Here is a 16640-nt window from a genome sequence, read left to right as displayed (position 1 = left end):
AGAGGAGACAGAGTGATGAAGCCAATCAGCAGATATGGGGATTGTTAGGAGGCCATGATGGTCAGAGGCCAATGGGCGAATTTGGCCAGGATGCCGAGGTCACACCTCTACTCTTTTCGAAAGACATCCTGGGATTTTTTAATGACCACAGAAAGTCAGGACCTCGGTTTAACGTCTCATCTGAAGGACGGTGCTTTTCACAGTATATTGTCCCCATCACTATACTGGGGCGCTAGGACCCACACAGACCACAGGGTGAGCACCCCCTGCTGGTCTCACTAGCACCTCTTCCAGCAGCAACCTAGTTTTTCCAGGAGGTCTCCCATCCAGGTACTGACGAGGCTCGACCCTGCTTTGCTTCAGTGAGTAACCAGTCTTGGGCTACAGGGTGACATGGCTGCTCATCATCTACAGTGCATAACATCATCAATAGTTTCAGAGAAACTGGAGAAAAAGCTTTATCATGCAAAAAGGAAGCCATATGTGAACATGGTCCAGAAGCACCATCCTGTCCTGTGGGCCAAGGCTCGTTTCAAAGTGGAAAAGTGTTCTATGGTCAGACGAGTCCAAATTTGACATTGTTGTTGGAAATCACGGACGCCGTGTCCTCCGGGCTAAAGAGGAGGGAGACCTTCCAGCGTGTCATCAGCGTTCAGTTCAAAAGCCAGCATCTCTGATGGTATGGGGGTGCATAAGTGCATACGGTATGGGCAGCTTGCATGTTTTGGAAGGCACTATGAATGCTGAAAGCTATATAAAGGTTTTAGAGCAACATATGCTCCCCTCCAGACGATGTGTATTTCAGCAGGACAATGCAAAACCACATACTGCAGCTATTACAACAGCATGGCTTCGTAGTAGAAGAGTCCGGGTGCTGAATTGGCCTGCCTTCAGTCCAGATCTTTCACCTATAGAGAACATTTGGCACATCATTAAATGAAAAAATATGTCAAAGACGACCACAAACTCTTCAGCAGCTGGAAACCTACATCAGGCATGAATGGGACCAAATTTCAACACCAAAACTCCAGAAACTCATAACCTCGATGCACAGATGTCTTCAAACTGTTTTGAAAAGAAGAGGAGATGCTACACCATGGTAAACATGTCCCCGTCCCAACTATTTTGAGACCTGTAGCAGGCATCAAATTTGAAATGAGCTCATTTTGTGCTTAAAATAGTAAAAGTGTAAAATTTATCCATTTAAACATTTGTTTTGTTATCTATGTTCTATTGTGAATAAAATATTGGCTCATGTGATTTGAAAGTCTTTTAGATTTCATTTTATTCAAATTTAAAAAATGTCCCAACATTTCTGGAATTGGGGTTGTAGATGTGTTGATTTGATAAATATATAAAATGCATAAATAATAAAAAAAAATGTTTGGTTTTGTTTTGTTTTTCAAAATCTATTTTAATTTATCTATACTATCACTTCACTATTTGAAAAAACCCAGATGTGTTTGTTTACAGTGAAAGTACATCTGCGAAACAAGGATTTATCTGACTTCATGAAAAACTTGTTCTGCCTGAATACGACTATAGATATTGTGTAACAAACTTCAGAAAGATTTATTATTCAGATATTTTATAGGTAGGAAGTTATTCATACTTGTTTAACATTTTATGATTTTGTTATAAATGAAGGGCATTTCTCATTTCAGTAAGCTTCATGAATCTAGTACCCCATGATTAATTTTCAAAACTTTGAAAGAAGTTTTTAGAAGTCCATTGAAATCCTTAAATAAAGAGGAGTAGTCACAAATAGCACCTCAATGGAAAGTACTGGAACTATCAGTCTGGTGAGGAAAGGTTAGGTGCAGATGGCACATTAGATACATGTGTATATCAGAAGCACAGTCGTGACTCATACAGATTTCCCTTGAGCTTATTTTAACGTTGGTTTTACTCTCTGCGGTCCCAGTGGGTTTTGTCCCTCTGTTTGCTCTCAAGAGACCTTGATTGCACAGATATGTCAAATATCTGCTACTTGAATGATTTAAGGGTCTTTTAAATGGTCGTTCTGTCAGGGTATACATATGTTAAAATTCTATATTTCCAGTTCATATAAACTTTATGTGTGTGTTTGCATGTGCATATTATACAGGTACACTGCTGGACACGAGTGGTCTTTATGATGAGGAAGTCAGCTCACCAGAGAGCCTACAAAAGTAAGTTGAACACAAGTGCAAATATATGTATATATATATTGTAGGTTATGAATTTGCAACACAAATATTGCATTTCTCTGACAGAGTTATGGAGAATGAAGAGGGGAGAAAAGAGTACTTGGTGTTCCCCGCTAGCAAGAACCATTGTCCCAGCCAGAAGGGGCGCAAAATCCCCCTGAAAGGCAATGGCAGGAGAATCGATTACATCCTTTATAAAGAAGAAGGCCTGCAGCCAGACTGGAAAGTGGTGAGTTCTGATTAATAAACCTACTTCCCTTTTCGAGTGCATTATGCAAATAATGACTAAACACAGTGACTAAAATTCACAGTGAATGCAGGAACATGGGACTGCACACCGGAGGTCAATAAACAAATTACCTCCTGTTGAGTAGCACGTTCATGCCTGTGATTGGAATAAAATATTACAATACTGCTTGTGCTGTATCTGTAGTATAAAGTATATATAATTTGCAACAGAACATACTGCACTGGGTATCATATCCCACAATGCAGTGCAGGTTTGTTTGGTTTTTCACTTCTAGTGTGACAAAAAAATTATAACAGCCATGATTTTAAACAAGACTTTCATCTCTTATTATTTGATGGGACACCCAAGAGGTCTGATTTTTTTTTTTATAGTAAATTAACTTTATTTTTTTTATCTTTAGAAAAAATGTAAACTGGATGCCACTAAATGGCAATGACAACTGTGTAGCATGCTGTTTTGGAAACATTTTGGTTATATTCAAAATGAAATATTAGATCATTCATACTGCCCAGTGTTAACTACTGTTAACTACTGTAAAACAGATATGTGTGTGTGTGTGTCTGTGTGTGTGTACTAATAAAAATGACAAAAGCACATAACAAAATTACTTCAGAATAGGTAATGTATAATTTTAATAAATGCTAAAACAGTATATAAATAATACTAAAACAATACTATTGCTACTTACCAATTTTAAAATATATTTTTTTAAAACACAAATTTTAAAAAGTGAAATAATATTCCACAATAAATATTTCTAGATTTGTTGCGACACGGCATCCAGTTGTCTTGGAAATTATTATTATTAATTTTTTTTTTTTATAACAGTGTAGGCAGTGAGATCTATGGAAGCCGTTTCTGCCACTGAATAAAAAAATAAAAAAGGTAATTGTGAGTTTTTAATCACACAATACTGACTTTATAACTTGCAACTGAAAATTTATATCACGCAATTCTGAGAAAAAAAAGTCAGAACTGCGAGTTTAAATCTCACAATTCTGACTTTATAACTCACAAAAGAAAAAAAGTCAGACTTGTGAGATGTAAAATCGCAATTGCAAGAAAAAAAGTCAGAATTGCGAGATAAAAAGTCGCAATTACTTTCTTTTTTTTCTATTCAGTAGCGGAAACGGGCTTCCATAGAGATCAAATTATTTGTCAAGAAAAAGTTCAAATGTAATTTAAAACTCTACATTTGAATATATTAAATAATTATGAAAATGTATTAGGGTGCAGCTGCATTACCTCTAGTTTGTTTATCACAGTGGAAATGGAAGGTAAAGTTGAGCGCTTTGCATTATGGGTTACATTATAGAATTACATTATGGGTTACATTATAGGGTTATTATGGGTTTTCACACAGTATGCTTTGTGTACTACACATCTTAGTGAACATATTCTAATATACTGAGGTACTGATGCATATTGCCTTTTGTGCTCAGTATATAATGTGTATATATATATATATATATATAGTATACTATATAGTGAAGAAATAGTGTTACTAACTTCGTTGGTGCATAACTATTGTACAATATTCTAGTCGAGAAATAACCTATTATGGTTAGTTTTGCTTACTTAACTCTTTGGTGCCATCCCATGGAGTAGTGTTGGTATAGCATCCAAAAAGATAAATAGTATCTGACACATCTGTTTTAATTCACATTTTCACAGAGGTATACATTTCTATATGATATATGTTTTGCTGTTATTTTAATAGTTATTAAAAACTTGATCTATCACCCCTTAAAGGATATAGAGGAGTTCAGCTACATCACTCAACTTGCTGGATTGACTGACCACCTCTCAGTGGCTGCAAGATTGGTTGTGTCAACTGGAGAAGAGGAGACTTAGGACCCGGCCATAATTTAAAGAAAAATCAATGCCACGGAGAGAGAGAGAGGAGAGGCAAAGAGAGAGAGAGAGAAGTGAGTGAAAGGAAAAACAGCAGGAGGAGGCATTCGTCAAGCTTCCCGACAGATGAGGGCAGGGTGATTGAGAGGGTTGGTAAGTCATAAAAACGATGGATGACATAGATGGAGAACACAGACAAGAGAGGGGGGTGAAGGAAAGGAGAAAACCACCAATCAGCTCAAAGCAGCGTGAAGGTGTGTGATTTTGTGGACCTTGGTTCTCCATCCACCCCTGGACTCTCCGTGTTTACATCTGAACTGAAGAACAAAATTAAAGATTTACTCACCTTTGCACTTCTGAAGCTTCTCTGGGGCCCTTAAAGGGGTGGAGGCCATTTTCTGGTGCCATGACCCGGATATTCGAATGAAGGCTGTTGCATGGAAGAATGCGTACATTGACTGTTCTGGTCGTCTGTCACACAACATGGACAAGGACATGTGCGTCTGTGTGTTTAAAGTTAGTCCACCGCAAGATCTATCCCTCAGCGTTCTTCAAAAGACCTCAGCAAGTGTCTTTCTTTTCTAACGTCTTTCTAAGGTTTCTATGGCCTCGCGCCATCTTTTTAGGGAGTTTATATACTGATATACAATACTGATCAAGGTTGCATTGTATGGCCTCAAGTAACACTAAGTTAAACGATTGAGAACATGTTTTGTTGACTGCTGGGATACAATGACCAAGTCCTGAAGTATGGCAGTGGCGCCATCACTGCAAACTATGGGAAAACTGAGCAACTGGTGGGGATTTAACCCCAAACTGTTGGTAGATGCATGTTTCTCAGTGCACTGCCATGTTTGTCATGGCCTGCATGTTTGACGTGAACCCTGAGACGCAATTAACACTGGCTATTTTTCACACACAAGCCCCCTCCCCTAACACGTTTCCTTCTTGCAGTATTGCTGTGGCTCCATCACAGGAGAATGATGTCGTAAAAGGCATCGCAGTGTTCACTGTTTACATATTTGAGCCAAGATTGTCGTCCCCTGCAAATGTTTACACACTTATCAGGCAACGGAACCCCAAGAACTACCCCAGGTAGACCCACCGAAGCTCGCTCTTCATGTGTTAACACAATTGCTTTTATACTCTCTAAAATTCTCTTGTTATAAGTTGTTATTATTGCTATTATTGTTATTATTATCATTATTCTTATGATTACTATGGTTCGTAGATTTGACATTATGTGCTTTTTACAAATGACTACATTCCCCATGATGCATTTATCTGCTTTTTGCTGTGTTAGAGGTTAACAGCAATGTAGTGTAGAGCTCCACCCTGTTTTGACTGACAGACCAATTGGCCAATCAGTATGCCTATAAACAACTTTAGAATTACCATATCAAATGCTGTGTTCCATTCAGTTCTGAATGTGCAAGGGAATGCAACTGAAACACCAGAAGCAAAAGGCGTCCGGTTGTGTTAACAGTTGTTGCATGCGCATTCTCTGTAGATGTGGAAATACATACTAAAATATAACCCAATCTCATGAATGTGCGTTTCCATGGCATAATTTTCTGTTTCTATTTGGAATACTATTTATATGCATAAATGGATTTTGGCATGCATATGATACACAATTGGTAGGTTTAGGGGTGTGGGGTAGGTGCGTATTATATGCATGTCAAACGTGCGTATTGTAAGCATGCCAAAGTCAGTTTCTGTGTATAAATAGCACGTAAAATAGAAGAAAAAATCATGCTGTTGATACGCATTTTCATTAGACCGGGATAAAATACTAAAATAATGACAGAAAGCGTTTCTTCATCATTGGGTTGAAAGGTTCTGAGCATGGAGAGGGATAGTGAAAGGGATAGTTCACCCACAAAATGAAAATTCTGTGGAAAATTCGCACATTCACGATAGTTCCGTGACACATGAGTGTGGTTCTGCTAATGCAGGAACCGGCATTCTGACATAGAACCCAGATGCGCTGCTCCCTGTTTAGAAGCAGAGAAAGACGCAGGCTGTATGTAAAACAGTCTTTGTAAACATGTCTGAAGATTTCAACAGAGAGGATGACTTGTAATTTCTGAGGGTAATTAATGGAAGAAATTTCATTTTTGAGTGAACTATCCCTTTAAGAGTAGGTTATTTTTAGTGAATCAACAACGTATATGAGTGATGCTTTTGAGTCCTTTTTGGTCAATCGAAAACATACAGCGCAAGCATTGAAGTCTGATTACTGAAAGAATGACCATTTGGAGTTGGTTCTTTTTGGTGAAACATGAAAATACAGCGCAACCAAGGAAAACTGGTTCCTGAATCAGTGACTCTTTTGAGTTTATTCTTTTTGGTAAATCAAAAGCATGCAGCTTATTGCAACTAACAGTGAGATTTACAACAGCACAGTTACAACAATGTTCGTCTTAGTTATGATGATTTTTCATGACAATGTCTAGCTAAAAATGTTTGAATTTTGTCAGTATTTTATAAATATTAATGAATAAAAGATTCACATTTTTTGTTTATTTTTATGTTATTTTTGTTTAATATACAAGGCCAAAAAAAAAGAACTGTGAAAAGTCATTAAAAAGTCTATGTAAACAAAATATTCATAATAATTGTAAATTTAAATGTATTCATTCTACCTGTTATTTACAAAAAAAAAAAAAAAAGGTCGTGGTTTGAAGCCAATGATAAAAACAACCCACATCAAACTTTGGATGGAGCGCAGCATTGATCTAGTCCCAGTGCATCCTCTCACCACTAATTTTAATCTTGCGTATCGTTCTTCAATCAGGTCAGTGTGCCATAATAATTAACCCTATCCAGATCCACCAGTACTAATGCTTATAAGGGAGCACAGGGTATGATTCAGATTATCTCTTAGTAACCCGTGTTCATTTAATCTGAAGTTAAACTCTTCCTATCATATCTAAACATTTTTCAAGGTCATTGTTGAAGGGTCAGACAGGGAGAGCTGTTGTAGAGATGCATGCAGTGAAATAATGAAGCTTCACAATTTCTCACTCTCATCGCTGTCCATTAAGATCTTACTGTTCTATATATTGTTTTCGAGACTATGTACTTTTTGTTGTGTTTCTCTTTTCTTTTCTTTTCTTTTTAAATTTTGAGGAATGTGGCTTGCTGCAAGCTTTCAGCTGGTCAGGCTCTCAAGGGGAAAATGGAAAGGGAAAAGCTTTCTCAGTGTCAGCTCTTTATAAATGCATTTTGGTTCTGCTTTTTATTAAAAGAAAATCCCTCTTTGATTCAAAGTGTGTGCATTTTGATTATTCGTTAAAAATGTGTTTAGAGTTTTGTTTCACATTTTTCTCAGTGGAATTACCATACCATATAAATATCTATGATGTAAAAAAAAAAAAAAACATTCCTATTTTCAGTGTTTCTTTGATGAATAGAAAGTTTAAAAGACATTTATTTGAAATTTCTTATTATGGTAGTAATGGTAGTGTATTTACAAAATTTAACACTCACTTTAAGTTAAAAAAATAACAATGACTATAAAAATGGTTTCCCGCACAATTGTGTACTGTCCAAAACTTTTATTGTACTCATTCTGTATATCTGAAAAAATTCCACAGGAAGCAGTTTACAAGGTAGAGTCAATGAGTGTTGAATGCAACACTAGACACCAGTCCTACACTCTTATTAAAAACAAAGGTGCTTCAAAAGGTTCTTCATAGCGATGCCATAGAAGAACCATTTTTGGTTCCACAAAGAACCTTTCAGTCAAAGGTTCTTTAAAGAACCATCTTTTCCTTACCTTTTTATAATCTGAAGAACCTTCAGTGAAGCAGAAAGGTTCTTCAGATGTTAAAGGTTCTTTATGGAACCATTTAGACAAAAAAGTTATTCTATGGCAGGGATAGGCAACTTCGGTTCTGGAGGGCCGGTGCCCTGCAGAGTTTAGCTCCGACCCTAATCAAACACACCTGCCTGTAACTTTCTAGTGATCTTGAAGACATTAATTAGCTTCTTCAGGTGTGTTTGATTAGGGTTGGAGCTAAACTCTGCAGGACACTGGCCCTCCAGGACCGAAGTTGCCTATCACTGTTCTATGGCATTGTGAAGCACCTTTATTTTTAAGAGTGTAACTGGTTTTAGGATGGTTGGGTATGCACTTAATCAGGTTTTTATACAGTAAAAACAAGAGCCTTTTATGAAATTCACACATTTGGATCCAAGTATATGAATACATTTACACAAGTATACATTTACTTCACCTTAAACCTCAACCAGGGGCTATTATTTTCTTTAAAAAAAAAAACACAAATCTTCTAAAATGTATTTTAAATAGTTCATTATTTTCAGTCATTTTATGTTGTATCCAGCTCTTTCATCATTAAACATACAGCAGCAGAACAGGAGGCTTGTAGAACTGCAAAAGTGTTTGCTGTTCGATCAGAGCAAGAACTCTCATTATGACTGATGTCATTTGTCCCGACCTGAGACCGAAAGAGGATTTGATACTAGCTGCGACATTTACTTTCTTACAGGCTCCATGATCTAAATTAGTTGTTTTAAGCTGTGAGTCTATAGCATATAGTGAGTCTATAGCGAATCATAAACATCGCAACCAGTGTAGTTTGATTCGTCAATAAATTATGATTCAGTCAGGGGTGTAAAAAGTACTCAAAAATTATACTCAAGTGAAAGTACAGATGTGAAAATTTTACTTAGTTAAAAGTACAAGTATCTGGCCAAAAACATAGCCTACTTGAGTAAAAAAGTAAAAGTAAAAAGTACTACTTTAAATGGTACTCAAGTAAAAGTAGAAGTAACCTTGCAAAAAAAAAAAAGAACGAAAAAAATATGTTTCATCAAGGTTTGATTAAAAGGAGAAAACAAAATGCAATGGCACAGATCTAACACATTTAGCCTATCTAGTGCAACAACAACAAATAAAATGCAGCACATTGGAACACACAAAAAAAGCATACGCAGTTTGCAACATGATCTCACAGAATTCCGTGTAATGTTCACGGATTTAATTAACCTCCGAATCTGTGGTGGCATCACGGAATCGCCGAAAATTCCGTGATGGGCTCACAGAAGTGATACCAATGTAAGTCAGTGACAGGCATCAGCACAGATCCACTGGTTCAACACTTTCAATATGCCGACGCGATAATTTATCGTTATCATTATTGTTCAGAACTGGGTAGGTTTAGGGTAGGGTGGGGTCAGGTACTCCGGTGAAAGTATAACTGCATCGGAGTCACTCTTTTCACGTGGTCCGATGCAGCGCTGGTGTTGAACCAGTGAATCCGTGCGTGGACCACGGCTGATGCCTTCTGTGAACCCATCACGGAATTTTCGGCGATTCCGTGATACCACCACAGATTCGGGGTTAATTAAGTCCGTGAACATTACACGGAATTCTGTGAGATCAGGCAGTTTGCGTCCAACGGATACTCTCCAAAATGGAGCTACGGTCAGTGTTACCAACTAATTTTCAGGGGAAGTTGCTAAAGAAAGGTCTATTTGTTTCTAAAAGTTGCTAAATTATGTTGCGATGTCATTGTGCGATGACGTCATTATGTAATCACCATGCAAAATTGTCACTATATAAAAAAGATATATCTTATATTTGTTAATTTAGATTTGTTCGTGTAATAATATAAATGCATAATATAATATTAAAATATAAATATTTTTAAACTTACATTTTCGAACGATTACAATTAAAAATTGTTTTTATTTTATTAGCTAGTAAAGAAATAAAACTACACATTCTGAACAATTATACTTTTAAGCAGTGTATTAGTAGTTAGTTAGTGTGCTACACTTTTAGAAAAGTCTGTAAAATAGGGCACAATCTACTGTTAAAATGAAGGAATTTTCCGTGTTGATTTTTCCACAGGTTTTTTACCTGCATTTTAATTACGCATTGTATTTTGTGTTTTCAGGTTACAACGGATAATGTCCTGAAAAATTACTAGTTCCTTTTCCATTTTTATAGATAATTTTTCTTACGGTGCACTACTAACTGATCAACAGTCGCAGGTACAAGCTACTAGCAAAGTGTATCATAAATAAACAATTATTTTATTATTATTATTAAATTAAACAATTGCAAGTATCAGCTAACTTAATTTCACGTAATTTGTGTACTGCTAGGCATCTTTGGTTTTCTCTTTTTCTGTAATTTAAATGGTAAATGTGTGCCTTTTTATCGTGTGAGTCACTTATCAAAAGTTGCTAAAAGTTGCCAAATAAATTTTAGAAATATCTAAATTTGTTGCTAGGTGCTTTTGGAAGAAAAAGATGCTAAGGTAGTCTGAAGGGTGCTAAATTTAGCAACAAGATTGCTAAATTGGCAACACTGGCTACGGGGACGTGGAGGAGATGCGGAGGAGACGAATTGTTGAATAAAGTCGTTATTTTTGTTTTCTTTGTGCAGAAAAAGTGTTCTCGTTGCTTCATAAAATTCGGATTGAACCACTGTTGGCAGATGGACTATTTTGACGATGTCTTTTATACTTTTCTAGACCTTGACAGTGTTATTTACTTGGCAGTCAATGGGACACTCGCAAGACTCCTGGTTTTCATCCAAAATATCTTAAATTGTGTTCCGAAGACGAACTAAGCTTTTACGGGTTTGGAACTACACGGGGGTACGTGATTAATGACAAATTAATGATTAATTTCATTTTGGGGTGGAGTATCCCTTTAATGATGAGTGACAGAATTAAAACATATATTGACTTTTTGAAAAAGCCACTTTTTTGTGTTGTCTATCCTGTCTGTAACAGTTCTTCTTTTAATTGTGTATTTGGAGCATTTATAATTTTTTACCAGCAAATATTGATATATAATTATTTACAACTAATTACATTAATTGATGAGCAAATTATTTAGATTAAATAATATTTAATTAAAAGTCCTATTGTTACTCAATATATCATTATATAATACAACTTATCAACTCCCAGGTAAGAACATCACTAAACATGATTTACAATTACTTTAACACGCGTTAATTTACACACTGTTTGGAGCTTTTTGTAACATTTTATTTACAAAGTAATCATGACCACTAAAACATGAATTGTATTTCAATTCTCATCACTGATTTTTGTGCATTCAGCCAGTATACACAGACAGAATAAAAATAGGGAATAAATAAGGAATAAACTTGGCTACCTTACACTGTAAAGAGTGATAAGTTGACTTAACTTAAAAAAAAATTGAGGAAACCCATTGTCTTAAAATTATTAAGTACATAATAATTAAAAAAAAAAAAAAGTTAAGTGAACTTGACAATTCAATTAACTTATTTTTTTGAATTATCATTTACTTAAAAATTTTAAGGCAACGGGTTTCTAAATTTTTTTAAGTTAAGTCAACTTAATCACTTTTTACAGTGTATGCTTCCTCACATTTGACGACAAAGAAATTTTGAAGCCAGAAATTTGCCTGATTAAAGTTATTACCGAAACTGAAATGGATGTGCTTGATGCATGAAAACAAATCTCATTAGTGTGCACGTTTGAGCTTCCTTGTACCATATTTAATGTGTGGAAGATAAAATAAATAATCCAACAGTGTAACGAATACTTTTCAAGTATAATTGTAAGGAGTAAAAAATACAGTTTTCCCTTCAGAAATGTAATAAAGTACAAGTAGTCACTTGTACAAATACCCCCAAAATAATACTTAAGTTCAGTAATCATGTAAAATTACTCAAGTATTTTACACCCCTGGAGTCGGTTCATTTAATGAATCATTCAAAAAGAATCAAAAGAGCTGGTCTAAATGATTCTTTCACTGAACAAACTCCAGAGCGTCCACTGAATCGTTATGGCTGATGGCTCGCTTACTAAACTGCAATAGCAATGCCAACGAATATACAGCTGATTACTATGCCCCTAATGGATCTTAATGAACGAGTTTCTCTGATAGGACTGTTTACCTGATAAAAAATTCAATACTAAAGTACAAGGTAAGTGGTCGCAAACAATTTATTTAGCTACATTTAATAAAAAAAAAAAATTTGTTTATTTAAATGTAGCTAAAATAAATTGATTGCAACAAAAAAATTGAGTAAATTCAATGAATCATTTTTTTTCAGTGTACTGGCCTTGTGCGTGGCAGGAGCACAAGGTTTCACTTTAATCAAATTTATCGCTAGTTCTTCACAAGCTACATATAATGCAGAAGCTTGGAACAAGTGACATCTTAACGACTTGCTCCACCCAAGCAAGTAAGGCTACAAATATAGCCTGTATTTTACACTTGTGCCACATGATGTCCATTTTAACACGCCATGTTCCACGTACATTTCCTCTCTCGGTAATCTTGTTTGCCGTTTTTTCCTGTTTCGCTGTTGTAACACTTTCCGGTTTCTGGTCGCTACAGTGCACTCACTGTATTAAAAAAAAGAAGATGTAATTCCAAAAATACAAACGGTTAAAGGAACTAAAACTAATAGGCCTTTTTATGTTTGTCTATTTCTGCAAAATTGAAGAAACTGAAATCAGCCATAAAGTAACTTTAACTGGTCAGTAGATATAGAATGACTCATTATGAATAAGACAAGGCCTGCAATAACCTGAATTTAGTATCTTCTTACTTTGGCTTGTTGCCACACATCATAGTTGTGGAGGTAGAAATGTGAAGAGCTAGCGAGTTTGTATTTGTGTATCCAATGTTGTTATTCTGCCTTGACTGCATCTGTAACTTCTCGCTTAGTTAATATGGGCTTAATCATATAATTTCTATGTCATAAAGAGGAAAGCTACTGACAGGCAAAGAGTGAAACAGCATTTTCAATCAGCCCCTCTGCCATATTTTAAGCACTGGTTTAAACAGGTAAATGCATGTGTTGGCATGAACAGGAATTACCACCTCTTATGCACTGGGTTCTCCAAGATATATGTGTGTTAGAGAAATAGTACATGTTTGTAGGATAGCCTATAAATAATATCAGGGAACTGAAGGCTTGTATTAGGCCTTAATTAGACCTCTAGGACTCTGAATAGCATGTACTAGTCTTTTCATGGTACAAGACAAACACTCCAAGTATGAACCTGTACTAACTGCTTTGTGATACAATTAAAATGATATATGTGATGTTTTGACATAGGCTTTTAAAAAACAGTCCAGCTGGCAGCGCTCCACCATTAAAGAGGTGCCATGATTTGGGAGATAACAATTGCAGGTAAAGTGGAGATAGACTTATAGATAAATATATTTCCGCTTATTTTACGATTGAGACGTACAACTGGCATCTCGGCTGTATTGTCTTAAACAATATGTGTCCATGGACCACAAAACCAGTCATAAGTGTCAATTTTACGAAATTGAGATTTACACATCATATGAAAGCTGAATAAATAAGCTTTCCATTGATGTATGGTTTGTTAGGATAGGATTATATTCGGCTGAGATACAAGTATTTGACAATCTGGAATCTGAGGGTAAAATTTGAAAAATTCAAAATATTGAGAAAATCGCCAAGTTGTCCAAATTAATTCTTAGCAATGCATATTACTAATCAAAAACAACATTTTGATATATTTACAGTAGTAAATTTACAAAATATCTTCATGGAACATGATCTTTACTTAATATCCTAATGATTTTTGGCATAAAAGAAAAATCTATAATTTTGACACATACAGTGTATTTTTGGCTATTGCTACAAATATACCCCAGCGACTTAAGACTGGTTTTGTGGTCCAGGGTCACATATAGTCTAAACTTTGAATCTGGAACTTCCTGATTTGAGAGGAGTTTTTCCACAATATTTCCACAATATAGAGAAGTTAAAGCTGTAATTTCTATCTAATATTTCACTGATATAAGACAGCATGGTCTTACATGTATCATATGCTTTAATTTGGTTAGTTTTCCCCTGCAAATTAGAACAGAATTAAATCTGCTTTCTAATATATTGATATGTGCTTTTGTGTGTTAATGACAACCTATATTTGTACACAGCTGGCCATATACAGTACATATGTTACATAATAATGCATTGCAACATATTAAGACAAGTATATATTTTGTAACATTTTCTATGTGTTTTATTATTTAGCCTATTTTAATGTTGTCTCAGCTACATAAAGAAGCTTTAAAAAGCCCCTCAAATAATTCCCCTATATTTTGCAACACAAATTACCAATAGGCTATTAAAGGGATTCCTTTGAAGCTTGAGAAAAAAAAAACAACAAAAAAAAAACAGGATACCTCTGTTACATCCGAGCTGAATAGTTCTGGAGAATAAAACACAGATCTATGAATCATCAGGAATGTACCTTAACGTGCATGGTTCTAACACACTGACATATTTTAATGATATAAAATATTTATGTGCTTTATTAAAACAAGCTTCGTGACACACATACACAAAGTTACTGAAGTGTGTCTGCTGAAATGCTGTTTCGTTATGATACAATGTAAATGCGTATGAGTCAGAGAATGAAAGGACATTAAACTCATCTCCATCCATCCAATGTCCAACAGGTGTGTGAGAGATTTGGTGGATTCAAAACAATTATATTTATAGTTATTAAATTTTATAATTTATAATAGTTATAATTTTTCTAAAGCTCATTTAGGTACGGTTTAATTTCTTTTAATTATCAGCCAAAAAGAAAAAAGAAAAAAAAAAAGATTGTTTGGTCTTTTCTAGCTGAGGAGGGGGCGTTTGAATCTTAAGTGAAGCTGTCCATGTGTGTCTAAACACGAAAATGACAGAAGTTCACACTATTAATGTTGCTGATGACATTTGTCATGCATTTGCACCCCTTTTCGAAAGAGGATGTGATACTTGAGCGGGCATTTGTGCCTTCTAAATGTGCTGCCAGCGTGTCTTTAAGAAAGTTCATGACTGCAATAACTTTTAACAATTAGGTTTAAGCTAATTAGACTATTTTTTTTTTTTAATTCAGAATCGCAATGAGATGCTATGTCTCTTGCATATACATTAAATCACATTTTCAATAAAAGGTATTTATTCTATCAATAAAATGTATTATTATTATTGGCTACAGAACGTCCATATATAGCCTATTCATTCTTCCATTCTACCAGTAACAAAATATAATAATATATGTTTATAATATATGGTTCATTTCTTTTTCTTCTTTTTTTTCCTTCATGTTCATCATCATCATCTTCTTCTTCTTATATACATTCAATCACATTTTCTATAAAAATGTATGAATTCTAACAATAATAAAATACAATTTAATTACGTTAAATTATTATAATAAGAATCATTATTATTATTGTTATTGTTTAGGCTCCAACAGTTATTCATGATGACACTATATGATTATCTGGCATAGAAGGTAGATTATTGTTGTTATTATTATTATTATTATTATTATTACAGTAACAGAACAAAAACAGGAATCAAATGAGATGCTTAATGTTTTTTGAAGTTACATTCAGTCACATTTTCTATAAAAAAAGTATTCTACCAATAATATACAACTACCAAATATATTATTATTAGTGCTGTCAAATGATTAATCGCGATTAATCACATACAAAATAAAAGTTTTTGTTTGCATAATGTGTGTGTTCTGTGTATATTTATTATGTAAATAGGCCTAAATACACACATACAGTATATATTTTGAAAATATTTATGTGTATTTACATGTTTATATTTATATTCATATATTTTATATTATAAATAAATATATTTAATATATAAACAACATATTTTTTCTGAAATATATACATGCATGTGTGTTTATTTATATATACATAATAAATATACACAGCATGCATACATAGGCTATATTATGTAAACAAAACCTTTTATTTTGGATGCGATTAATCACAATTAATCATTCGACAGCACTAATTATTATTATTATTATTATTGCTGTTGTTATTAAAAAACAGAAATAATTTCTTGCATATTTTACTCATATTTTAAAAATTGACTGGGAGGGTGTAATTCTCTCAAAAATAAACAGTCTGACCTTCCAGCCAAATGGTTATATTTGACCAAACTCTTTTCATTTTCTCATATGTTTTTCTCTGTTTAAAATCCACAATATTTGGTAAAACTGACAAAACTGTGTCCCCTCTGTAATACCAAATACATTCATCAAAATTCATGACGCTTCTGATGACGCTTTTGTGTTTGGAATGGCATGAGCATGAGTCTAATGCATCTAATTTCCTTCTAGTATAATGGCACACTCTGTTCAGTACTCCAGTCTTGTGTTTTTTTTTTTTTTGGTTTTGTTTTGTTTTTTTGCCACTGTAGCGAAAGAGGAAGTGAAAGCTTTGCCTAAATATGACTTGTGAAGGTCAGAAGGCACGTGTGGGATGACGGCAGATACTGCTGGACTTTCTTT

At 34.6% G+C, this 16640-nt stretch overlaps 1 protein-coding gene across 3 annotated transcripts in view; it reads left to right on the top strand.

Annotated features, from left to right (window-relative positions):
* smpd3 (sphingomyelin phosphodiesterase 3) overlaps positions 1 to 7629 on the top strand; it is a 64242-nt gene extending 56613 nt beyond the window's left edge. For all 3 annotated transcript variants that reach the window (XM_058767862.1, XM_058767860.1, XM_058767861.1), the window contains exons 6-8: positions 2108 to 2171; positions 2256 to 2418; positions 4192 to 7629. In XM_058767862.1, coding sequence (XP_058623845.1) covers positions 2108 to 2171; positions 2256 to 2418; positions 4192 to 4293 — 329 coding nt within the window. In that variant the 3' untranslated portion in view covers positions 4294 to 7629. The remainder of the gene's footprint in view (positions 1 to 2107; positions 2172 to 2255; positions 2419 to 4191) is intronic.
* The last annotated feature ends 9011 nt before the right edge of the window (positions 7630 to 16640 follow it).

Source organism: Onychostoma macrolepis, chromosome 25, assembly GCF_012432095.1.
Source record: "Onychostoma macrolepis isolate SWU-2019 chromosome 25, ASM1243209v1, whole genome shotgun sequence".
Classification (NCBI taxonomy): domain Eukaryota; kingdom Metazoa; phylum Chordata; class Actinopteri; order Cypriniformes; family Cyprinidae; genus Onychostoma; species Onychostoma macrolepis.
This window is presented reverse-complemented; position numbering and strand designations above follow the sequence as displayed.